At 49.0% G+C, this 26,543-nt stretch overlaps 1 protein-coding gene across 2 annotated transcripts in view; it reads right to left on the reverse strand.

Annotated features, from left to right (window-relative positions):
• ARMH4 (armadillo like helical domain containing 4) overlaps window positions 1-20,388 on the reverse strand; it is a 61,747-nt gene extending 41,359 nt beyond the window's left edge. For both annotated transcript variants that reach the window (XM_063159720.1, XM_063159719.1), the window contains exons 1-4: window positions 20,332-20,388; window positions 12,917-14,630; window positions 11,913-12,107; window positions 10,052-10,270 (exon numbers count right to left, since the gene is read on the reverse strand). In XM_063159720.1, the coding sequence (XP_063015790.1) occupies window positions 10,052-10,270; window positions 11,913-12,107; window positions 12,917-14,579 (2,077 nt within the window). In that variant the 5' untranslated portion in view covers window positions 14,580-14,630; window positions 20,332-20,388. The remainder of the gene's footprint in view (window positions 1-10,051; window positions 10,271-11,912; window positions 12,108-12,916; window positions 14,631-20,331) is intronic.
• Between the last annotated feature and the right edge of the window lie 6,155 nt (window positions 20,389-26,543).

Genomic DNA, 26,543 nt, shown 5'->3' on the forward strand with positions numbered 1-26,543 from the left:
AACATGAACAGAGCTTTTCCCTAGACTGGGTGGGAAAAGCAGCCAAGAGAGAACAGGCATTGGGTTTTTATCTCTGAAAAACTTCTAAAATGGTTTTAGAATACCCAAACTAAATTTTGCTTGGTGGAACTTCAGGTTTCTTTCTCTTATCCAAATTCAAGGATTTTCTCCTAAAACAAAACCAAACTGTTTCTCCAGCAGCATTCACTTTAAAATTGCTCTCACACTGAGCCAGGCTAGAGACTCTGTTTAGCAACACAAAACTATTTTAAAGGGGGGAAAACCACCCAAAATGCTGAACAATCCAAATACTTATCACCAGACACTCTGAACAACCAGAACCAGAGAACAGGAATGTGAAGAGAGCTTTTCCTTAGACGGGGTGGGAAAAGCAGCCAAGAGAGAACAGGCACTGGGTTTTTATCTCTGAAAAACTGCTCTGAGACAAGGGTTTTAGAAGCCCCTTGTGATTTTTAGCAATCCCAGCGACACACACCTGCCAGGATGGAGTGCTGAAGGCACAGATAGCCATCTCCCTGTCTCCAGAGCCTGCAGGCAGCCAAGCTGAACACCCAAATTGAAAGTGCTGAGACCACTTATCACATGTGATGATCAGCAAGCTCCATCAGTCAGCAGGCAGGCGCAGCAGAGAGCTGTGAGTAATGAGATCCTTGCAGCACAGCCCCTGCAAAGGGGGAAGGAGAAGGCTCTGAGCTGGCTCCCTTCTCCTCCCTGCCTCGTTCCTGCATCTGAAATCAGCTTTTTAAGCCCCATCCCGAAATGCCAGCAGCTTGCCTCGCTGCAAGGTGCAGTGCAGAGCACCACTCGGTGGTCACAAGGAGGAAGCTGCACTTCCAAGAAAAAAAAACCCCACAAAGTTCCCAAATGTGGGATTTCAGCAGAGGAGGCACAGCTCAGAGTGCAGAAGGCTGGGCATACTCATAAGGTGGGAAATGGGAGTGAGCAGCACAGAGCCAAAGCTCAGGCTGGAAGTTTGTGCTTCACACTCCTACAAAAGTCACATTTTCCCTCCTAAACTGGCACCTTTTGGCCTTCAAAAGGCCTCAGCAGCAGATTGAAGAAAACTTTCCCCTTTCAGTTGGGAAAGACTGAATGCACCAAGGAGTGAAAGTGCAAAGCCCAGCAGATTCAGAAGGAACCCAGAGTTTCATTTGCAGCTCAGTGTGAACTATTTTTGCGTGACATGGAATGATTTTTACTCTGAGATTAGAGTCCAACTGTTAATCCTGCACTAAGCCCCAAGTGCCACATCCACACATCTTTTAAACCTCTCCAGGGATGGGGACTGGGCAGCCTAGCACAATGCCTGACCATCCTTTCATTAAGGAAATTTTCCCTGATATCCAACCTAAACCTCCCCTGGTGCAGAGCTTGAGGCTCTTTCTCCTTGTCCTGTCATCTGTTACCTGGGGAAGCTGCAGGGGAGCCCCAAGGAAAGATCTGAGATAAAATAACACATTTTAAGCAGAGTTTTTCCAGCTTTATTAATAGAAACAGCCACCAGTGGGGTTTATCATGGGAGCCTGAATGGATCCATTACTGACACAGGTGAGATCCAGAGGATGGGATTTGCTTTTTCACCTTGTGCTTGCTCCAAAAGTGAGGCTACATATCCACAATGATTTCTGTGGCTTAGGCAGAACTGAGACCCCCCTCACACCTCCCTTGTGAGGCATTTCCCTGACCCAGCAGGAACCCACACCCTGTGGAATCTGAAGCAAACCAGCAGCATCCAGCAGGTAAAAGCCTCAAAAATCAATTTTTGGGCATGTGATGGCTTGGAAGAAGGTGGAGCTGAAGCCACTGTGCTCATAACCTTGCTGAAGGCAATGGAGCTACAGCAGGTTTGCAGCTGGAGAAGCCTTCAGTGGAGAGTGATGTTTCTATATTTAGGTATTTTCCATTAATGTTTGCAAACACTTGGATTGCTCAGGAGAGGCAGGAAAGCATCGTTCTGTCGGGCTGAGCACACAGCAGCACAAAGATCTTGCTGTGCCCTGAGCAGCCAGAGGCTCTCAGTGGAAGGTGACGGATTCACTCAGAGGCACAAAGTGAATTCAAAGCACAAAAAAACCCCACCCCACCAAAAAAAAAAAAAAAAAAAAAAACAACAAAAAAACCCCCCCACAAAACAAAAAAAAAAACCAAACAAAAAGCCCCCCAAAAAAGCCTACAAAAAACCCCAAATAAAATTTAAAAAAGACAAAAAAACTACACAAAAAACCTCCAAAAAATCCCAAAAAACCAAAAAAACCCCAAAAAACTCAACCAAAAAAACTCCCAAAAAAACAACAAAAAATCCCCCCAAAAACCCTACCAAAAAAAACCCAAAAAACCCCCAAAAAAATCCCCAAAACCCCCCAAAAAAGCTCAAAAAAAACCCCAAAGAAACAAACAAAAAACCCCAAAAAACCAAAAACAAAAAGAAAACTCAAAAAACCCCTAAAAAACAAGGGAAAAAAAAAACACAAAAAAACCCAAAACAAATTCCCCCAAAAAAACTACCAAAAATACCCCCAAAACCAACCAAACAAAACAAAAAAAAATCCCCAAAAAAAACCCCAAACAAACAACCTAACCCAAACTAAAAAGGGAAGAAGCTGCAGGACAAAAAACCTGCAGCTGTCATTTGCTCTGTCCTTTCCCTCCCTCACACCAAACTCAGGGGATGAAGGTGTTCAAAGGTACCACAGAGGACTGCAGTGATCCCTGCCAGTTTTAGCTGTGATTTTATGTGGTGCTCAGTGCTGCAGGGTGACCCTGTGTGCTAATACACCGTGTAAATGTGTAAATAATGCTGTGTAAATACCAACAGGATCAGGGATGGGGCGGTCTGTGGCACTAAGGAGCCTCTGCCAAGGGTTTTCTCCACTGAGCTTCACTTTCCGCACTGCTTCTGTGATCCCAGCTGATTGGCAAGGCAGGGAGGCCTTTCTAGGACAAATCCTTCATTATTAATGTGCTGCCTGCATGTGATCAGTCAATGTCACCATCCAACAGCCCCTCTGGCAGCCTGGAAGGACAGAGCTGCTGGGAAGGTGGAGAGGATCTCACCAAGCAGTGCTCCTGAGCTGGGCCATGGTGTGTGATGGTGTTCACAGGGGTTTTCAGGTGAGGGAAGAGACGAGAATGTTGATGTCATGTTCAGAAGGCTTGATTTATTATTTTATGATGCACATTACGCTAAAATTATACTAAAAAAAAAAATAGAAGGAAAAGTTTCATCTCAGAAGGCTAGCTAAGCTAAGAGTAGAAAAGACAAGAATGACGACAAAGGCAGCTGCCTCAGGCTCTCTGTCCAAGCCAGCTGTGATTGGCCATTAATTAGAAACAACCACATGAGACCAATCACAGATGCACCTGTTGCATTCCACAGCAATAATCCATGTTTACATTTTGTTCCTGAAGCCTCTCAGCTTCTCAGGAAGAAAAAAAAATCCCTAGAGCAGGATTTTCACAAAAAGATGCTTGCAACAATGGTGGGGCAACAACCCAGGCACAGAAACTCTGCCAAAAATCAGAATAAACCCCCTGGGATGGGTTCTGCAAACCCAGTCACCTGCACTGCAAAACCACACAAGGGATTTGCAGGGTGTGGTGTTGTCTGTGCTCTGGAAAAAATCAATCTTTTGGGATGTTTCAGCATCTGGGCAATGCACAGAGACAGGGGAAGGATGTTGGGAGGAAACCTGGTGGGTCAGACCCTGCACACAAAGCAGGATGACATAACCTTACCTATAGGAGAGAGTTACACATCACAGATTAAAGTTGGAAAAGCTCTCAAATCACTGAGTCCAACACTGCCCCAGCACTACCAAGGCCACCCTAACCCATGTCCCCAAGTGCCACATCCAAACATCCCTTAAATCCCTCCAGGGCTGCTGACTCCACCACCACCTTTCAGTGATTAAATTTTGCCCTAATACCCAACCTAAACCTTCCCTGGTGGACTTCAGATTATTTTCTCTGGTCCAAAATCAAGGATTTCCTCCTAAAACAAAACCAAACTGTTTCTCCACCAGCATTCACCTCAAAATTGCTCTCACACTGAACCAGGCTAGAGAGTCAGCTCAGCAACACAAAACTATTTTAAAGGGGAAAAAACACCCAAAATATTGCACAATCCCAAAAAATACCAGCAGACACTCTGAACAACCAGAACACCAAAGAGGAACATGAACAGAGCTTTTCCTTAGACTGGGTGGGAAAAGCAGCCAAGAGAGAACAGGCATTGGATTTTTATCTCTGAAAAACTTCCCTGGGACAAGGGTTTTAGAATACCCAATCTAAATCTTCATTGAGCGAACTTAAGGTTGTTTTCTCTTATCCAAACTGAAGGATTTCCACCTAAAACAAAACCAAACTGTTTCTCCAGCAGCATTCACCTCAAAATTGCTTTCACACTGAGCCAGGCTAAAGACTCAGCTCAGCAACACAAGACTATTTTAAAGGGGGAAAAACCACCCAAAATGCTGCAGAACTCACTGCATGTGCAATAACCAGTTTGCTCCCTGGCTTGCTGCTGTTGGACCAATCAGGATAAAAATGAAGACAAAAAGTGGTGATTTATCAAGTGAGGGGCACCCAAATCAGTGCAGATTTAATGACCACGACCTGTGAGTGGACAGGGCAGAACAAGACAGATGAAGGCAGATAAAGAGTTTACATCATCTCTTAACAAAATGCTTCCCCAGGAAAAGGGCTGTGGGCATAGGGCTTTTTTTTCTAAACCACAAAAAAAGTCCCCAAACAATCAAAAAAACAAAACACCAAAAAACACCAGCAGAGACACTAATGCCATTTTCATTGGGAAAAGCTGGTGGTGTTTTCTTCCAGAAAAGCATTCAATTCAACCCCACTGCCTGGGAACAGAACAACCAACAGGCCAAGAGATAAGAAAACATTTAATTTCAACAATTTCAACTTTATTTTCTAGACAAGCCCAGGCTGGACCATCACAGATGATGAATATTGGGGAGCAGGTCTGTCATTATAGGCTACAGTCTCTGGGTTTTAACTCAGATCCTGTGAGGAATAAGAGGAGCCAGAGGGAAAATGACTGAGTGTTCATTCAGCTCATTTCTGTCTAATTTCCTGCTTCTTCCCCATCCTGACCCCCCTCTTGCAGCACCCCAAAAGCTCCCAAAAATCCCCATGAGCAACACCAGGCATGAGCAGCTCCAGCAGAAAATGTTCCTGCTTCTTTGCACCCACCTCCCTGGGGCCAGGAGGGCAAACTGCTTAATCCTCAGATTAAAACAAACAGAAACTCATTAAAAACTTTCACTCACACAGCCCAATTACCCTGCAATAATAGCAGCTGTGGGGGTTTATCTGTTATTTTTGTCCAAGCTTGGAGATAAGCTACAGCATTGAAGGGATATTTAAGTGAACTCTCATTTTTTTTTTGGGGGGGGGGGGGGGGGCAAATCTAAACATCTAAAACTGTATTGGAAACATCTAATACAGTTCAAAATTCACATACAGTTCAAAATTCACCCCAAAAAAAAATCACATAATTCACACAAAAGAACAGGATCAAGGTGGGTCAGACTAAGAAATACCTGCTGGAGGCAGAAGAGTGGCAGAACATCACAAAGAACAGAGAGCCTGAAGAAGGGAAGGCTCCAGAGAAACTTTAGGGACCCTTCCAGTGCCTAAAAAGGGTCCCAGAGAGCTGGAGAGGGAATTTGGATCAATGCATGACAGGGTAAGAGGGATGGCTCCAACCTGACAGAGGGCAGGGTAAGATTGGAGATTAGTAAGGAATTCTTGCCCATGAGTGGAGTGAGGCTGAGGCTGTACAGAAAAGCTGTGGATGTATCAAACACTTCCAGAAGAGAGAGAAGGAAAAAAAAAAGGTGGGTTTTGATACAAAAAATTGTCACTTTTTCATCATTTTTTGCTACAAAGGAAAAGGAGGGATGAGCCAGCACCTGCTGAGAAGATGATAGAGGTCAACAGAGAGCAGCTCCCATTTCAGTGGGAGCAATAAACAAGATGCAAGAGGAAAGTGTGGACCAAAACCATTTAATAATTCATTCTGCACGTGCTTTAAGCCTTCTGCTCCTTGCCAGTTTAATTGATAGCCAAAGAGCTGGTGAGGAACTATAATATCAGGCTAGTTAACCATGCTGGGTTAAGTGCCTGTTTTATTTACACCTCTGCATCCTAATTTAAATTTTTAACAAGGTTGTAGAGATTTAATGAGGCAGATCTTAATCCATACAGTCAAGGTCCAAATAACAATCCCCTTCACAGCCTTAATTCCTGGGAAAAATACCCTTCACATCCAAAAAAAGAAAAAAAAAAAGTTCCTTGTACTGTGCCACAGATAAAAAGAAAAATGGGGAGTTGAAAGTTGAAACATCTTTTATAAATTTATGTAAATGGTTAAATGGCTATAAGTTGTGAAGTATTCAGGAGGAATTTCTACACAGAAAAGGTGATTAAACATTGGAAGGGGCTGCCCAGGGAGGTGGTGGAGTCACCATGGCTGGAGGTGTTTAAGACAAGACTGGATGTGGTCTGGTTGACACAGAGGTGTTTGGTCAAAAGTTGGACTCAGTCCTGAAGGTTTTTTTCCAACCTCAGCAGTTCTGTGGTACACCAAACAGCTCAAAGCAGGCTGCAAATGCACATGAAACTCCAAATTCTGCCAGCTGAGAGCCATCCTAATTAATTGGGAACACTCCACGCTCAAGAGCTACTTGGTTAAAGCCTCCTCCCCTGGAGCAACTGATTTTAAGTTGCCATTTTCAGAGCTGCTGGCTCTCCTGACACCACACAACAGGCACAGCAGCTCCTGCTTTAATCAGAGCTCTGAGCACCCTCCACAGCCTGCACAGCTCTCCTGACCCCTGAGCTGTGTGAGCAGCTCACTCCCAGCAAGGCAGCAGAGGGAATTGTTCCCTGGGAGGGTGGGAGATCCTGGCACAGGTGCCCAGAGCAGCTGTGGCTGCTCCTGGATCCCTGGAAGCGTTCCAGGTCAGGTTAGATGGGGCTTGGAGCAGCCTGGGGTAGTGGAAGGTGTCCCTGCCCATGGCAGGGGTTGGGAACAGAGAGTCAAGAGAAGCAAACCTTGAGCCTGCAGGGTTAGATACAGACTCAGCCTCACCCACAGTGGCAGGACCAGAGTCTGGTGAGCTCTATCCAGCAGGTTCCAGCTGGAAGCTGCACAGATTTTGCAGAAGATGGAGCATGGCACACATTCTGCCACCTCAGAAAGTGCCACCTGCCAAAGGCTGCCAGGCTGGGGATGTGCAGCCACCTCTGCCAACAGCATGGCAGATGCTACAGCACAGGAACCAAGCTGAAAAGCAATGTGGTTTCTTTCCAAAAAGTCACTTTTTGAAGGATGTTGGGAGGCTCCCACAGTGGTCCTAAGCCAGCTGAGCCAGTAGTGTCACTGTCATATTTTCTGGAAAATCCCTTTGCCAGGATTTCTTCTCCTGGGAAGACGAGAAGCCTCAGAGAGAAATGAAAACAACAATTATCTGATTGCTTCTCCTGTGTTTTGCTGCTTTGGAATGTGGTTGGAGCTTGTTTACCAACAGGAGCATGTTTGATTGGTTTCATGTAAATTGTTTTTACTTAATGACCAATCACCATCAGCTGTGTTAGACTAAGGAGTCAATCACAAGTTTTCATCACCATTCTTGTTAAGCCTTCTGTATCTTTTTCTTTAGCACAGTTTTAGTATAGCGTTCTTTAATATAATCTAATATCCTAAAATAATAAATCAGCCTTCTGAGAACATGGAGTCAGGATCTCATCTCTCACCTCGTCCTGCAGACCTCACCACCTCAACACCAGTAGCTCTTTGTACCCTACAGAGAAAGCTGCAGTGCTCAGCTTGCTAGAGAGACATACAAATTCTAGGCACAGAGACAAAAATACATAATCAATTCCCCCAGACAAGCAAGCCTTATCCTCTGCTGCGTCCTGTCCCCATATCCTATAATCCCTTTATAGGATTTCTCTGACTAGGAAGGGCAAAGCAGAACCAAGCTCACCAAGGAGTCAAGGCAGGAGGAAATTTGTTCCCCAGCTCATCCCTCCAGAGTCCACCAGAGAGGAGGATAAGCTCATCTAGACATATTTTCATTTCACCCGTGCAATTTGATTTTTAAAACACTCTTGCATCCAAGCCAGGCAGGTGAACGCAGAGATGCAATTAACCACAGGCAGTTTGGCACAGATGGTCCCCAAGAAACAGAGGGAGCTGAGCAGCAGGGGTTGGTATTTAATGATGAGCCAGCCCTTCAGTGAGGCAAGGCAGCAGGACCCCACTGAGGGCAGCAGAGCTCACTCAGCTCCTGGCACTTCTTCCAACAGTGAGCCCCTCCCCAAAGGGCCAAGATACCTCATTGGGGACCCAATCATGTGCCTGCAGCAGCATCCCCCAAAAACCTGGGTGTCCTGGGCTGGAGCTCCATGGAGCTTTAAAGGAAAGCACCCCCAAACATCCTGGATCTGGCAGCATCAAGATATTCTGAGAGTAAACAGCAGGAACTGTAATTTTGGGAGCTAAGCTCCTAAATGCCACTCCACCATGAGGATGTGATACCCCCAACTGCCTTTAAGCAAAAAAAGATGTTGAGAGAGCAGAGTTGTGGCTCAAAAATGTTCCTTTGTGCTTAACTGGGGCAGCAGCATCCCCAAGCAGAAAGCCTTTCCCCAAATGATAGTTGTAATTGTCCCATTTTACAAGATGTGGATTCATCATCCCCAGCACCAGGGAACCTCCTGGCTCCCTGCACAGAGGTCTGGGCTGAGCAGAAGAGATTCACACCACAAGAGCTGTGCCAGTTGTCAAATGCACAAAGAGCCCCATGTCCCTTGGAGAACAGAGCCAAGAAACCCAGATTTCCACTTGAGCCCTCAGCTACAGCCCACATCTGCCTTTAGAGGAGCCCAGAGCAGAGAAAAGAGTGCAGAAGGAATCCAAGAAAGTTGCATCAGTCCTGTATTGGAGCAGAAAGATTTTTTTAAAATGTCTGTGCAGGTCTCATTAAACTGAGAGACCAATGCTCAGCTGAAACTGAAATCCCTCTTATCTTCCCATGCAGAAACCCAGGCTTCTAAAGGAGATCCCAGAGGGCTATAAAACACTTTAGCCTCCTGAATCACACTGCTCTTGCTAAGCACAGACCTTGTTTCCCAGCCTGGAGGATCAGCTTTTCCCTACACACACAACCTTTCCCTCCCCTGCTGCCACTCTCCCATCAGCACCACATTCCCTGCCTTGCCAGAGACATCCAAAATTCATCCTGGCAAGGGCAAAATGCTGCAGTTGGAGCCCCAGAGAGCTCAGGGAAGGCTTCAAAGCCAGCAGCAAGCCAGGAACATGCAGTGGGGAAGGCTCCCAGCTTCTGCTGTCCTCTAAACTCCACAGGAGAGCGAGTTATTGCTTCCTGCAGAGAAAAGATGCTGATGAGCTGTTGTCTGGAGCACCCCACCTCTACTCAGAGGAGAAAAACCATCTGGCAGTGCCACCCCTGGAGAGCTGCCAACCTTTGCAGTAAAACACTAAGGCAAGAGAAGGTCAAGATAAAGGAAGGGGAGCAAAAACAGGCAGGGAGATTAATTCCTGCCAGGTGCTATCAGGCCAGAGACTGGAGCACAGAACTGGATGGATGAGCAAGCAGAAGTAGGAAAAGGAGCAAGGAACAGTTCCTCTGCAGGAAAACTGTGGGTGAGGTGAACAGAAGGCAGATCAGGACTGCAGCCCAGGATCTGCTTTGCCTCAGCACCCCTTGGTGGGTGCATTACAGGTGTGCAGAGCCAGACCCTGCTGCAACAGCAACACCACTGCTGCTCCCCAGCCAGGAAAAACCCACCCCATCCACCAGAGGCACTGGAATTTCAGACATCCTCCAGGACACTGCTCACTGCTTGCTTCCCGTGCCTCCTGGGAGAGCACAGGCTGTCCAACACCTTTATTGGGAACAGTGAGATGTGCACACAGACAAACAGACAGACTGGGGCTGTCAGGGCAGGGCTGGCACCCCACAGGGCCCAGGGGTACCTTCAGACTCCAGGCGCTCCAGCCCGTAGGTGCCAGCTGTGCTGGTCCTCCTGGCAGAGGGGACAGCTGTCCTCCTGGCAGAGGGGGACACTGATGCTGGGGTCACCAGGACCACAGTTCTGCTGGCTGGCTCCTCTGTCTGTCCAGCTGGGGTAGAAGACATCACACCAGGGGCTGGGAGAGCTTTCTCACTGGTGACCAGGATCCCATCGGTGAGATCTACAGGAGACAGGAAAGAGCAGCTGTCACTGTCACATTTTCTGAAAAATCCCTTCTCCTGGGAAGCTGAGAGGCCTCAGAGAAAAAGGAAAACAACATCATCTCATTTGCTTCTCCTGTGTTTTACTGCTTTGGAATGTGGTTGGAGATTGCTTATCCAACATGTGAATTGTTTTGACTTAATGACCAACCACAGTCCAGCTGTGTCAAGGCTCTAGAGAGAGTCACAAGTTTTTCATTAGTATCTCATTAAACCTCCTGTAAGTATCCTTTCTCTATTCTTTAGTATATTTTAATATACTTAAACAATTATATATACTCTTTATTATAGAGTATATATAATTCTTTAAGTAATTATTATTAATAATTATAGATAAAGAATTATATATAGTCTTTAATATAATACCATAAAATAATAAATTAGCCTTCTAATGGAGTCACGTTCATCATTTCCTTCCCACCACCCTGAAAATACCACACAGCAACCATTCAGTGTAACAAGATGTTATAAAAACCCCAAGAAACGTCTTAATGAAAATTTAACTCAAAGGAAGTCACTAAACTTTTGTTTCCTTTGAGAAGTGACTCTGCTGTAGTGAAACTTTCTCCTCAAGGGCAGCCAGCAATGGAGGGTCCCCTTGATGAGGGGGGAACCCTTAAAGGTTTTAATTCCATTGCTTTAAGGGCTACTCATCACCACACCCTGGCATGATCAGAGCACCGAGCCACCAGCTGAGAAATCAGCCAAGTGACAGATCTAGCAGCTCACTACAAAGATAAAAATTGGTTGAATTTATAATTAAATCCCAGAAGCAAATTCAATTAGCGGAACCTGCCAGAAGAACCTTCTCCCCCTTACAAACAGACCCTAAATTCAGAGTTACAATGCAAACAGCTTTTCTTCTTCTGATGCCCTGCAACACAAGGACAGCCAGAAAAGCTGCCCAGCAGCATTTTCACTACAATGGTCCCCAGTACTACAGAAACTCCAGCTCAAAGCCAGCCTGGTGCTGAGGGAGCCCTTGCTACACTCCTGTCAGGAAAACAGGTGCCTGCCAAGGTGACACCAAACCAGCAGGCAGCAGCTACAGGAACAGGACTGCTTGGAGCATTTCTGTGTGAGCTACAGCAGCCTGAGAACAATCCCCCATTTCTCAGTGAATATCACTGCAGCCTTCCACACCCAAGGGCTTGCCAGGCTCCTGCAGGAGGGTCTTTCCCTCACCACTGACTCCCATGGAACCCTGGTGAAACATTTCCATCCTCTGGACTGAGCATCACCAATCTGTGGCTGCCTTGGGTTCCAGAAGTAAAAACTCTCCCTCCATAAATAAAAAAATTGCTCAAGTGTCTAAAGCCAAAGGCAGCTTGCTACCAAGGATAGACAGGGGGCTTGTGTGGTTTGGGGCATTTTTTTAATCTCTACTCCACTTATTTGGGGCAAAAAAATCCACATGCTGGCAAATTCCAGTGTGGTGGATCTCATGGCATGGGCAGAAAGCAGTGACAGCCCAGGTTTAGAGGGGAGGCCAGAACTTTAGCATAAAAAAGTCACTTAAACAAGGATGTTGCATGGAGACTGGAGTGTGACACTGGTTCCAGAGGTACCACCCCACCCTGTGCCCTTGAAGCAGAATCCTACCTTCTGCATCCACAGGGCTCCCTGTGGAGGAAGCTCCAGTTGCCAGCAGCACCTGGGTGGCACTGGGAGCTGTCAGCATCTGGGTGTCCTCCCCACTGTTCTCCTGAGGGAAGCTGGCAGCCCCTGCTCCCTGGGTGGCACCTGGCACCTCTGGCACAGCAGCCTCCTGGGCAGCTGTCACCTCCTCAGCAGCACCTACAGCAAGAACACATGTCAGGGCAGGCTCACAGGACAGCTGGCAGCAGCAGAGCACACATCTGAAGCAGTATGAAAGAACAGAACTCCAGGAATTAATTCCAGAGCCACAGGGCCAGCAGCAGGGCCTGTCCCACTGAAGCCTCAGCCATGCACAAGGGTTGATTTTTGTGGCACAAGCCTTAATAGACAGTGTTGTTTCCCCAACATCTGGGAAACAGCAGAGAGGCAGCCTGCTGACAAGTCAAGTGCTTAAAAATTAATCTAGAAATTAATCAGTCAGGTTGCAGCACCAGCCTGCAATTAGCTTCCTTTCTTTCACTGCAAAAAATAGGTCTTGTGGATGCAGTGAAGGGAAATCATCCTTTTACATCTGCAGCCAAAGAGGGAAGAATAAAGATGCCCAGCAATTAACAAGTCCTCATCAACCTCGAAACATGCCCAACACCTGACCTGCCTTTTTTTTAGCATTCCCTTTATATTTTAAACACCAAGTAGGAATGCTGTCATGAGGCTGAAGGTGGCATCTCTGGGGGTATGTGCAGGGCAAGGTGACACCTTCGGGCTTTCCAGGAGGAGTTCTGCCTGCAGGTAAGAGTGAGGACAGAGTTCTGCCTGCAGGTGAGAGTGGGGACAAGCACTGGGCAGCCCCAGCTCCACCACGGGGTGAGGAGACAGCCCCAGGAGTTTGTTTGCTCTCTGAGCACCCTTGGAAAGGCATTTAAGGCAGCAGTGGCTCACAGGCTGCTGGCACAGCTCACTTGAAATCCCAGAAATGAGAGGCAAGTGTCTGTAAAAGCAAGTTTTACCTTTCCATGAACTCTGCAGAGTAGGAGAGAGCTCAGGCTGGGTATCTGTCAGCACAGCAGCCTCTGGCTGTGACGGAGGGACGCTCTTCTCCTCCTCTGCTGTGACTGCACTGATGTTTTCCAGCGAGCCAAGATCAGCTGTGCCTGCCTCTGACAGGCTCCCAGGGTGGGAAGCAGAGCTGCTGCTGCCTGGGGAAGGTGCTGGCAGCTCCTCCCCTTGCACTGGCTCTGTACAGTTGCTCTCCTTGGCAAGCTCAGGCGCTGCAGGAGGGGACACTGGGGAGGGCACCGCTCTGGTGGCATCCTCTTCCTCCCCCACACCTCCCTGGCTGGTCTGGGATGGTTCTGTTGTCCCCAGCTCCTCATGAGATGTGCTTCTCCCTTGAGTGATGTCCCCCAGCTTGGTGTCATCCCAGTCAGGTGGCACAGTGTCCATGGGGGGGATGGGGGCAGTGCCAGCCGTAGAGGGCAGCTCCTGTTGGGTGACACCTGTCCCGGCTTCTGGCTGAAGGAAGGCCTCAGTTGCCACAATGGGAGGTCTGGCAGCCACAGATGTTGGTGGAGCCAGGGCTCTCAGGGGGCTCCCTGTGTGGGCTCTCAGCATTCCCAGCCCAGAGGTGACACCTGCAGCCTGGGGACTCGGGATGATGACAGGGAGGTCACTTGCTGCTGCTTCCCAGCTGGGAGAGCTGGGGCTCAGTGTGGGCTGGGGCACAGCTGAGGGGTGGGAGCTGCTCTCTGCTTCCTCCTCCTCCTCAGTGGTCCCAGCAAGGGGATTTGCTGAGGGGCCAGCAGAGCTGGGCTCCACTGCCACCCCAGCCTCGGTTGTGGCCTCACCAACGGGGCCACCAGACTCCTCCTGGCCTGGAGGGCTCAGCGTGGTCACAGCTGTGGTCAGCATGGCCCTGAGGGCTTCATCCTCACGCAGCTGAGGCTCAGTGGGAGCCAGCTCCTCCTCATGGCCGGCAGGCAGTGCCCCAGCAGAGGGGGGACCCTGCAGGCCCTGGCTGTGGGGTACAGCATGGCTGGGGCTGGCAGGGAGGGCTGCTCCTCCTGCAGTGACACCCTCAGGGAGGGCTGCTCCTCCTGCAGTGACACCCTCAGGGAGGGCTGCTCCTCCTGCAGTGACACCCTCAGGGAGGGCTGCTCCTCCTGCAGTGACACCCTCAGGGAGGGCTGCTCCTGCTGCAGTGACACCCTCAGGGAGGGCTGCTCCTCCTGCAGTGACACCCTCAGGGAGGGCTGCTCCTCCTGCAGTGACACCCTCAGGGAGGGCTGCTCCTCCTGCAGTGACACCCTCAGGGAGGGCTGCTCCTCCTGCAGTGACACCCTCAGGGAGGGCTGCTCCTCCTGCAGTGACACCCTCAGGGAGGGCTGCTCCTCCTGCAGTGACAGCTCCACCCAAGGGTGTCCCAGATGGCTGTGCTGACACTGCACAGGGCTCCGCAGAAGCTGTCTGCTCAGAAGGGCCCAGGTTGTTTTTCAAGCCCGCCATGGCTGTCCTTTCATCTTGCAGCCCATTCCCTGCCCAGGGGCCATGCTGGACCTTTGTGACATCCTCCTCCTCCTCCTCCAGAGGCTGGGCCAGGCATGGCAGGCTGGAGGACAAGAGCAGGATGCTGCAGGTGAGCACACAGAGATTAAATCCTTCTGATCCCCTCATGGCTGAGAGGAGATGTGGCCAGAAGCCTGCAAGGCTAACAAATCCAGAGACCTAGAAGGGGAAAAAAGGAACCAAGATTACACAACCCATAACCAACCACACACCCAGGGCCTTAAACCATGGGAGACCAAAACTATGGCCAGCTGTGAGAAGACCCCCACCACACATTCCAAGCAATGAATTCCCCCATCTGTTTTACTCTTCTCAGCCTACCCTACCTGAAGGTGCCAGACAAAACCAAATGTTGATCTGAAGCCCAGGACCTGGGAGCTTCAAGGATCTGAAGCCCCAAGACCCTGCCCAGCTCCCACCCAGTTCCTCCCTAGTAAGAGTGCTATGCTCTACCCAGCAAGCATCAGACCTGCAAGGAATGGTTTGGATCAACATGTTGGTCCTGAACCAACTGCACAAATGATGCTTGTCAGGGCCATGAAATCTCAGGCTTGTCCTGACCAGCCCTGTTCTGTGCACTGGCACAGGAGGAGGCCAAGGAACCTGCACAGAGAACAAGATGGGTCTGTGGAGGACAGCACAGCACCAGAGCCACAGCAGGAGGCTTTAGGGCTGCATCAGGTCCTGGCTGAGCTCCCTGGCCCCACAGAGGAAGCTCCAGCCCAGAGAGCAGCACTGCAGCACTAGCACAGTGCCCACGCTGCACTGCACCATGGAGGCACTTCCAGAAAGCCTCATGTCCACAATCACCCAGGGTTTCCAAGAGAGCACTGAACCTGAGGCTAGCAGGGATGCAGCCAGCTGACAGCCTGCCCTTGGCAAGCTCTGCTGCCTCCAGGCACACAGCTCCAGCTCCCAGCCTCCTTCCTGGGCATGTGCCCCAGCCCTGGCCTTGCTTCTCCAATGCCACCATCCCATTCAAGCCCCACTCGGTGCCATGACACAAACATCTCTGTCACAGCAGACCTGGCAGCTGCTCAAGGGCACAGACAAACCCCATGCAAGGGTCTCCAGGCACCAGCAGCTTCAAGTTCCTTCCCTCATGTGTTCCTCCAGTTCTGGGGCCCCCAACGTGAGAAAGACTTAGGATGAATCCAAAGAAGAGCCACCAAGTAGATCACAGGGCTGGAGCACCTCTGTTACAGGCTGGGAGAGTTGGAAGGTGGAGAAGAGAAGGCTCCAAGGGCACACTGGAGCATCCTCCAGTGCCCAAAGTAGTTCCAGGAGAGCTGGAGAGGGGCTTTGGACAAGGGCATGGAGAGACAGAGCAAGGAGGAATGGCTTTTCACCTAGGTTTAGATTAGATATTAGGAATAATTTATTGACTGAGTGTGATGAGGCCCTCATACAGGTTGCCCAGAGAAGCTGTGGCTGCCCCTGGATCCCTGGAAGTGTCCAAGGGCAGGTTGGATGGGCTTGGAGCAGCCTGGGATAGAGGAAGGTGTTCGTGCCATGGCAGGGTGTGGAACGAGGTGAGATTTTATCATTCCCAAGTGAACTGCTTGTCCCTTTGGGCTGCAGGAATAACAAATATCAATAAGGAAAGAGGTTGGGGTTGTCAGAACCACCCACCCTCAGCCTTCCATAGAACAGCAATGGTCACTCTGTGCAGTGCCACTGCTCATGGGCACCAGGATAAATCCCTAAATTCATCCACACTCCTCATTTCCCCACCCAGACTGCACATTCAGAAGTATCACTCACATTTGTACCCAGGGAGTGCAGCAGCAGAGCTCAGAATTAACCACTGCAGGCTCCAGCATCTGGCTGAGCCTTCAGGGCACACTGAGTCACTTTTTCCATGCTCCCTGAAGCCTCATCCCAGCAGTTTGAGCTGCTGGAATAATTCCCCATCACAGGCCACACACACACCAGGTGCTCAGGGACAAGCAGAAGCCACCAAAAACTCTTCACCAACCCAGACACCTTCCCCTTTATTTTTAGCATGTCTGAAGGATGGGTGGCTACCCATCTATTTTCTATATCCCCTCCCTAAAAAAAAAAAAATAGCTGAAAACCAACAATATTTAGCTCTTTTCCCAGGCTAATTCTTGATGCACTTTTGTAATTAAAAAGCACTAAGAATGCATTATGCAAGTTAAATTGTTAGTGCCTAACTCCATGCATCTGCCTCACCATGCAGATGAATATAAATCACGTTCACCTCAGCACCCCTTCAGCAAGTGCCTGTTAAGAGCAGGCTTATTGAAACATCAAGAAGTTGGGTTTTCTCTATGTAAAAGATAGTTTGGCTTTAAATACAGCTTCTGAAGAAGTCAGGAGCATTTAGGTGGCACAAATGCTTTCGGCAGTGCTTAAACACAAACAGAACTCCAGCTGCACTTGAAAAGCACTTCTCCTGCAGTCATATACATTATACATATGTATATACACATCTGGACAGATAGTTTGTAGCTTTCTAGCTCTAGGCTCTCCAATAGCCCACGATATTCAGGATGTGGTTAGCAGAACCACCAAAATGCTCATATCTCAATAAGGTTACTCCATATTTACTAGAAGCTTTCCTCCTTCTGGAGGGTAGATAACATGGGCACAATACCAGCCTGATAAGAGTTCCTGGGTTCATTCAGAGCAGCTTCATATTGTTTCTGAAAAGCCCTGCTGGTAATAATCCTACATTTCTATAGGGCAAAAACCCATATTGGAGAGTTATTTGCTCAGGAAATCCACGACAGGCAGATGCAAGCTAACCTAGACCTTCACACTCAGTGAAAGCAGGAGATAGTGGCCCAGAGCTTGCTGCAGGATAATGGCACAGGTTCACACTTCAAAGAAGATTAGTCAGGGCTTAAGAGCTGCTTAGCTTTAGGAAGAGGCTGGATTAGAGAGTGTGTGAACAGCAGTGACCTGGCTATCTCCTTAAGCAGAGTTTGACACCTTGCTGAAGCGCTTCCCCTGAATGCAGAAGCTGCAGAGAGCAAAGCTGCACCGAGCCACATTTCTCCTCCTCCCATCTGGCTGTTTCATAGCCAGGCTGGAGCACCCTGCCCTGACCAAGCACCTCCTCTGTAGTAAGGCTGAGCTCTCCTGCGAGCAGCTCCAAGGCAGTAACTCAATATTTCACACTGCAGGAACTCCCTGTCCCCACGTTTCACCTGGCATCCTCAGAGCTAGAGCCCTGGAGGCAGCTGCCAAGCACTGGCCAAGCTCTCTGTGGAAAAAACTAATCCTTGCTTCCAATAGGAAGCACACACTGAGGGCAAGAGGCAGTGCCAGCTACTTCCCCTGCACTCAATAACAGCAAATCCCAGGAGATGCAGCTCCTCCAGCCGCAAAGGCAGCACGACTGCAGGCAGCCAGGGAGCTTTATCTTCAGCATGGAAAATAATAACTTTCCTTTTAACACCTGGGAGGCTGGGAAAAAAAACCACACAAAGAACTGCTAGGCTGAAAACAGGCCAAAACTGGACATCTCCAGGAGCTACCCACAAGAATAAGAACCATCTACCTCCGTGGGGAAGTCAGGAAGCTGAGGGACAATAAATATAAATTGGTCACCAGCTGAGGCAGTCTCAGACTCGGTTGGATCTTTCTGAGCCGGGCTGCTTGCCTGCTCCATACAATTAGCCCTTGCAGCAGTTATTAAACCATTAACCCCTCTGAATTCTGGAGGCTTCTTTGAGACCAGCTCTTGGGGGGCCCAACAAAAGGCAGCTCAGGAGGAGCCCCAGCCTGTTCTGGCCACTCCAGCAGGGCAGGCTTGCAGGGGAGCAGCACAGGGCAGAGCAGATGTCTCTCCTTCAATAGCTGCTCCTTGCATGGACCAGTGGTTTGTGGAGACATGCTGCAAAGGATTAAGCTCCCCCTCTGTCCCAGCTGTGTGCAGCTACTCCTTCTGAGAGCTTTTTAAGAGCTTCATCCAGCCAGCTCACTTAGAGCAAACAACTCCCTTCCCTCCTCCCCAAAAAAAAATAATTAGCTGTTATTTTCCATCTTTCACAAGTTATGGCTTAGTTTTCACCCAAATTGTTGAAGCAGTATGATAAAAACAAGTACCAAGTTTTAAACTCCCTCGAATTGATAACTCTGCTCTAACAATCCCTCTGACACAGGGAGGACACTCTGCACGCATCATAAAGCGGAGAGCAGGAGACGAGCAGGTCAGCCCCAGCCAAACCTGCCTCGCCTTTGAAAAGAGCTCCTCACACCTCCAAGCACAAGCGTGGTGCCAGCCCGGGCTGCCCGAACAGTCCTGGGTGTGCTCAGCTCCGGAATTCACTGAGAATTGAAATTCACCCACAATTCGTAGGGGAACCGGACAAAAAAAGAAAAAAAAACAGCAAATCTTTTAATGTGAAGATTTAGCCAAAACATACAAGTCAAGCAACTGCCAGCCGTCAAGTGCTCTGTTACAGGGTGCTAATGTATGCCATCCGAGCCTCATTACTTGTGCTGAATACAAAAGGCAGCAGATAATACACTGCAGAGCTCCTACTTTTGTGCACAAGCCGAGAAAAATGCCATCATTTATGTCCTTGCCCAGTTCAACCGAGTGAACTGGGGGGCTGATGCCCTTCCAGCACACACTTCAGGTAAGCAAACCTCGACCATCTCAGTGAAATCCCAGCAGTGACACAACTCCACACCAGCCACCAACACAAAGTCAGGTGAGAAAAATTACGTCGAGACAAGCACACAGCAGAGGGGCACATCCTCGCCTACCCTTGAGGATGCATCCTTAAAAGCAAACAAATGAGGTATTAATATTCTGTACGGCCAGCTTCCCGCCAGTCCCAGTGAGGCACCTTAATACATAAAACATCACCTCCACTTCCAGCCTCGGCATTCCAGCCGGAGTTCTTTGAGGAGCCACAGACATGACATGTTTTAGGCATTATTCCCCCAGCCACCGAGCTTTGTTCGGAACGGCACACGGACCACCTATGGAAATCCCTGCTTGGATTTGCCAGCAAAAGCTGCATAGTTCCCCGTGGCTTCTGACCCGTGCCAGGTCTCCCCGGCATCACAAAAGTCTAAGGTCTACCGAATTCCTGAGGGATTAAGGCAGGGAGGAGGGGGTGCTGAAGAATGAGGCCAAAGGGTGCAGCAGTTTCCAGGCAGCAGAAGGACAGAAACGCCGCTCCCCAGCCTGCCTGGGAGCACAGGGACAGCACTGGGATGCCAAGCAGCAAGAAACGCTCCGCAATTCCAGCGCCTCACCTAAGGCTGACGGAAACACCGCACAGGAGAGCGGGAGGATCGCGAGTCCCTGCAGGTGAAGGTTTAAGAGCAGATTAAACGCACCTTGTCCGGCCCTTCTGCCTTGGGGTCCAGAGAAGGGGATTAGGGCTGGCTCAAGGCTTGATTACACCCAGCACAGCTCCATCTCCCCTGATGTCCTCCTTAGTCATATTTACAGGTGACTTTACACCCCAGAACTGCATTCTCTCCCCACCGGGCAGGGACCAAGTGCGAGCACCCGCCGGGGGTTCCTCCTGCCCAGGCCCGCAGCAGGACAGACGGACAGCGGCGGTCACCCCCAAACCACCCGCACGACAAACACACCCGCTCCCCCAAAGACTTCCCGAGGGACCCCAGCGGGACCCCCATCCCGGCAGGACAGCACCGCCCGCTCTCCCCGCTGCCCCTTCCCCATCCCCCGGGGCTGCAGGGACCGGCCGGGAACAAAGAGCCGCGCCGAGGATGCGCTGCCCCGCGGGCAGCCGAGCATCGCCGGGAAAAGCCACGAATCGATGGAAAACGCGAACCCGCGGGGTGAGCGCTGCCCGGGGCGGGGTGCGATGCCGGCTGTGTGCGTGTGTGCGTGTCCCGGCCTCACCTGGCTCCCGCCGCCGCCGCCCGGTGCCGGCGCCGCGCTCCCCCAGCCCCGCGGCCGCACGGGCGGAGCGGAGCGGGCCGCCCACCGGCGGGCGGTGTCGGGGGCCGGCCCGCTCCGCCCGACCCCGCCTGCCTCCGGGGGCTCCCCGGCACCCGCAGCCCCCGCCCCTGGCGTTTGCTGCTCCTGCAAGGGGAACTTGGAGCATCCCAAGCGCCGGGGCCGCGCAGCCAACTCCGCCTCAGCGCCTGACCCGAGGAGATGCCGCTCTTTGCTCCACAACAAGGCCTAAGGCACCCTTGAGTAGTTTTCCATCTATTACAGATTGTGCTCCAGTGCTTTCAGCTGCAGAGGTCACCTTCCCCCAATACGTCCTCCGCAAAGGGGAACAACTTCTTCAATAACAACATCCGAATTAGAAGAGATTTAGTCAGTTACCCTTTTTTTTGGTGCTTTGTTTTAAGAATCTATTTGGCCAGTACAGAAAAGGGTAAACAGCTTTACTTGTGCTTTCCTCTTCCCACCTATTTTTTTCTTATAAAACCCCCATAACTAACAAGAGAAGAAAGCCTTTACGCCATCAGGTCCTGGCTCACACATCAAATCATTTCACCAAAAAAGCAACTCAGAAGCCCTTACCTTGACTCCAAACCCAAAAGATGAGAGTTCAGCTTCCTCTTGCTCCCCTAACCCCAGTGCCAGGGGCAGCACGGGCTCCCTGCTGCTCACAGAGGGTTTTATACACCCTGCCAGGCAGGGCTGCACAGGTGCAAGGAGTTTGAGCTGGGCAGGGACAGGTGAGGACAGACCAAAAATAATGATCTCTCACAGGAGGCAATGGCTGGGGTAGGGGCATTTTGGGAGAGAAATTGCTAGGAAGGACTATAGGGAAGGTGTGGGACAGGTGAGTTAAAATCTTGGCTTCCTAATGAAGATACTCTACCACCACGAAGGAAATCAGGGAATCTTCCAGTTATGATAACAAACTACAAAATGAAATTTTTTTTCTACACATGTAACCTGCTGTCACAGGTCACTCAGCTCTTAAAATAAACAACAGAACTGGTGGAAGAAAATGAGCTATTCCTTATCAACAAATTGTTCATTATTTCTTTCTGTTCACTGTGCTACTGGTAATAACATTTATATTAGTGTCTCTAAACACACCTCAAAGTGTTACCTGTTAAATTTTAGAGAAACAGTGTGTTTTCCACTGGATTCCAACCAAACTGGATCCAACCCAATTCATTTGGTTGTAGCACTGTGCATCCAATATTAAAACTTTCAAAAGACAGATTTGTTGCAAGTTAGGGCAGGTTTTTTTTTTCAGGGAAATATTGCTAACCCCTGCATGAGTTGAAAATAAAGTGTCAAAGTGCCTGTGTCAGCAATAAACACAGTCAGTGACAAAAGGCATGAGAAAGAACTTCAGAGTTAGGCTTGGGAGAGGAAATGGTCACTTAAAACAATGGGGAAAGTCCCTTTTGGCTTTGCCTCTCTGAACTGTAAAATCCGGGCAAATTATTCATTAATCAATATTACTACTGCTATCATTGTGACAAGAAAGGATGTTCCCTCTCTCCTCTAGGGGAGATGGGGTGTGATGGAAGGAAGAGGTAAAAGCTGCATTTTTCATGTGTTTTAAACACCATTAACTCCCAGAACAGGGACTCAGAACTCTTCACAGGTTCAACTTCTGTCCTGGCCAATTCATTTTGGCCAAGGGCTCTGGCTGAGAAGAGAGGGTGGCTCAGCCATGCAGGAGGTGCCACCTCCCAAGATAAAGGTGCAGCCAGATTTTCCAGACCAAAATCCATTCTCAAGAGCAGCACTGCACCTTGTGGTGGCTCTGGGATTGATTCCCAAGCTGTTCAGTCACTCCTGTGTGGGGAAAGGGGCAGGAAAACAGGGACCACTCCAGCAGAAATCAGAGCCCAGGGATGAATCCAGGGCTGGGCTCAGCAGCTGCACATTTCTCCCCTGGAATTCAGAACAAGGGATTTTCCAGTGGAAGGTGTCCCTGCCCATGGCAGGGGGTTGGAATGAGGTGATTTTCAAGGTTCCTTCCTACACAAACCACTCTGTGATTCTGTGACTGTTTTCAGCCCCCATTTCTATCTAACCTTTGCAATTATTGGGAAAGTTACTTAAAATGTAAAGCATGTGGAAGGGATGATTTAGTGTTCTCCAAGGATGCAGAGCACTTAATAGACTGGAGAGGTTTTCACTTCCCCCTTTGCCATCGACTCCCAACCCAGACTGCCACTGTGTCCTCTCAAGGTTAAATATTTCACTCCTTAGCACTGGAACCAAAATAGCTGGTTATCTGTGGTTTTTTCCCTGCCTAAAATTGCACATTCCCCGTACGCTGCAAGTTTCTCTTCCCCACATAACCTGCCAAAATCAGAGGCTTCTGCGTTATCAACAAAAATATCTGCTGCTGTAAGAAAGAGGCATGATGAAAGAGGCAGAAATCAGAAATCATCAGAGAGCACTCTCTTGTTATTCCTTTGTATGGCTTGTTAGTTGGAAATACTGATTTTTAACTCAGATCAGTATGCCATGCAGCATTTGTTTTGTAACCAAGCAAAACAGGCCCCACTTCCACAGCAAGTTAAGAAACATCCATTCCTCTGCCCTGTCACCCTTGCTCTGGGTTGAGACATTTCAGTACAATCCTCTATTGGTCTTGTCCTTCAGAACTTCTCACCTGAGATGAAGTCAGAGTCTAAATTTGGATGTAAGCAGGCTCATTCTTCCATGCAGGTAGCGTAGCTGGGAAAGAGTGGGACTCATGTGCCATTCCCAGCTCTGCCTTTTTAGAGGATTTTCAAACTGAATTTCACTGCTCTCAGCCTCCACTTCTTCTGTAAAATAACAATACCTAATTTTTGTAAGAGCCTCTTGTAAAATCTGTGTATTATTATAGCAGCTGGCTCTGTTGTACGAAGTAATGATACATCAGATTTCTTTCACAGGTGATATTCCTGCCTTATTGCAGAAGCCAAAAAGTACCAACAGCACGTCCTAATTAAGAGACTAGGTCACATAAAAATTTATATGAAGATATATTTTGCCTGTATAAAATTAACTAAAAAATCACTGTCCTGACAGCAGAATGCTGCACCTTATGCTGCTGCTGCTGGCACCTGTGAGGAGATGTAGCAGCTCTCCTAAGTATGTCAGGACATGCCACAGAAGGTAAAGGCGATTTTAAAATAGTTGCCGTTAATTTTGCTGCTGAATGACTTTCCCAAATTGAATATTGGGGACATCCAGCACACAAGTCAGTGCACACCTCCATCACAAGACTCACCTTTGCACCGGCTGGTAGCATCTGTTTTAAGGGGGCCCTCTCTTCCTAATAAACAGCAGTCACTGGAATGGAGTAGCCACGAGTAATTCAGGGAGTGAGAGCAGCATCCCCTGCCACAGAGAGGGAAGTTTGTTTAAAACAACTCCAATTGAAAAAGTTTTGTGACCAATGAATTATTTTGAATGTAACCATGTTATGGATGAACTGATTTCTTCTTCCTCCATCTGCAAACCTGGTAAATGTCAACTGCAATTGAAACTCAGTCAGGAGAATCTATCTGGATTCCTTTCTTCCATGTATCTCACTGCTGGCACTAACAGGAAAGCTGGGCAAGGCCAAGTGGTGCCAGTGCAGCCCCACTGCTGGCTGGGATTTACAGTAATCAATCCTACAAGCAGGCACAGGATCCAGCATCTGCTTCCCAGCTCTCGTGTTCCTGAAGTGCTCACAGAGCAGGAAAGCCATGAGAACTTATTTTTGTCACCAAAGTCAGCAGATGTGACTTGGAGAGCACACAGAGCCCAGATCTGCTGAGTAGGAAATGCCATTTTTACACGCTCACTCTTCAGAGTGGAACCAGGCTCCTGCTGATGGCCCAAGGTCGCTGGAATCTGCTGCAGTTGCTCTGGGAATGCAGCCCAGGAGGGCCAGAGCTCACATCCATAACAGAATCACAGCACAGCCCCCGCTCTTCTTCATATCCTTCAACAAAATCAATGCTGTAATGCCAAGGTGCACCACATATTACAATTTCCCAGAGGTAAAGTGCTGAGGAAGCCCTCCACGAGCATATTGGAGTCTCAGCTAAAACATGAACCATCTGTCAGTTCCCTTGGACATTTCCCCACCATCCTAAAAATTCCACTATAAAATTAGGCTGACAATAAAAAAAGGCACTGGACCCGCCACCCCAAAGCAGGATGTCCCTAAGCCCTGCTTGGACATTAAACCCTCAGCCTCACAGATTCACAGAAAGAGAGAATCAAACACAGATCTCCAAGATTATTGAGTCCAACTTGAAATATGGTTGTTCACACACACAATATACCCAGAGGGACTTCAGAAACTGCAGCTTTCTTTTGCTTTTCAAAACTTGAGGTTAAACTAAACCCCCAAATCCACAGGTTTTAAACAAGTGCAGTGTCAGTACTGCCAGTCCATCCCTACCCATTCTAAAATAGCAAAGAGGGGCTGAAAACTCGCACCACAGAGACTTTTGGGGTCTTTCCTATGGATAACATATGGAATTGGGATCCCACTGACTTTCAGAGTGAAACAGCAATGCACCAGAAAACACCACTGTTTTCATTTTTCCCCTTGAGGATGGTTAAAAGCAGAGAAATACACATTTTTGTTTTGGAAACATTGAAATTAATTAAGCCAAAATGCTACAGCAGGAACCAGATCCAGCTGTTAGCAGAACCCCAAGCAGGGGGTTTTCATCTTTTTTCTCCCTTCAGAGAGCTGATATGTGGATATCCTTCAATCCCTGAGCTGGGAAGGGGTGGGAAGCACTCCGTGATCTCCAGAAGGTCTAAATCTGGCTCTAAGTAAGCAATTCCCTGATTTTGTGAGGAGGGGATGGGTCCATGCCTCAGTTAAAGGGAGAGAGTTAGAGATTAGGGAGAGCTAAGGGCAAGTACACAGGCTAAGCCAGCCAACGCAAGGACACAAAAGAGCGCTTATTTTATGACCAATTAAAAATAATAATGCTGTGCTGCTGAGCTCTGCCTGGGTCCAGCTGAAATCCGAGTCCCTGCAGGGGTCCGGGCAGGCATTTTGGCTTTCAGAGAGCGCAGCATTATCGGGGCGTGCTGCTCCGTGCCGTGTTTGTGCTGCAGGACACATTCCTTTATGTTCGCAATGTTCCCAAGTGCTCCGCGGGGATTAATTCAGCGGAGAGCTGCCCGTTTCGGGGCGAGCACAGAGAAGTGATTTTCTTTATGAGAAATTTTCCCTTTCAAGCCTCCGGGCGGGTTGTGCAGCTGCCACCTCGAGGCGGCGGCGCGGAGGAGAGCGCAGCGCTGCGCTCGCTGCGACAATGCCCGGGCCGCAGGACATCCGAAAATGGGATTTTCTTCTGCCAGAGGCTTCAATACCGACAGGATCCCGAAAAAGGGGAGGAAAAAAAGGACAGCGTTAGGCAAAAGCAACTGTCCCGCGAATTTGGTTTTGTTGGAGCGAGTCTAGAGGAGGCCGCCGAGATGAGCAGAGGCATGGATGGAGCAGATCTGCTGCGAGGAAGGGTTGGGATAATTGGGATTGTTCAGCCAGGAAAGAAAGGAGAAGGCTTTGGGGTGACCTAATTGTGGCCTTCCACTGCTTCAAGGTAGCTGAGAGAAAGTTGGAGAGGGACTTTTTACAAGGGCATGGAGTGATGGGACGAGGGGGAATGGCTGCAGACTGAAAGGGAGTAGGTTTAGGTTGGTTATTAGGAAGAAATTCCAGGCTGTGAGGGAGGTGAGGCCCTGGCACAGGGTGCCCAGAGAAGCTGTGGCTGCCCTGCTTCTCTGGAAGTGTTCCAGGCCAGGCTGGATGGAGCTTGGAGCAACCTGGGATCGTGGAAGGCATCCCTGCCCATGGCAGGGAGTGGAACTAAATGAGTTTTAAGCTCCCTTCCAACCCAGACCAGTCTATGATTTTATGATATAAGAATTTTCACTGATTTCAATGGGCTACTGTTAATTTCTTGTATTTTCATGTCCTTATGCAACCTCTTCCTTGCCTGTCAGAGGTAGCACCGCTCCCAAGAGTTTCATGAACTGGCTGCACTCAGGGAATAATTTCTTATTATATTATGGAAATCCTGCTTTTCACTTTGCTGGACATTCTGCTTACGAGCTGGCTTAATTGTCCCACTGTCTCCTTAGACTGTGAATAATTATCTCCATTTATATTG

The sequence above is a fragment of the Melospiza melodia genome, chromosome 6 (genome assembly GCF_035770615.1).
Source record: "Melospiza melodia melodia isolate bMelMel2 chromosome 6, bMelMel2.pri, whole genome shotgun sequence".
In the NCBI taxonomy this organism is placed as follows: Eukaryota; Metazoa; Chordata; class Aves; order Passeriformes; family Passerellidae; genus Melospiza; species Melospiza melodia.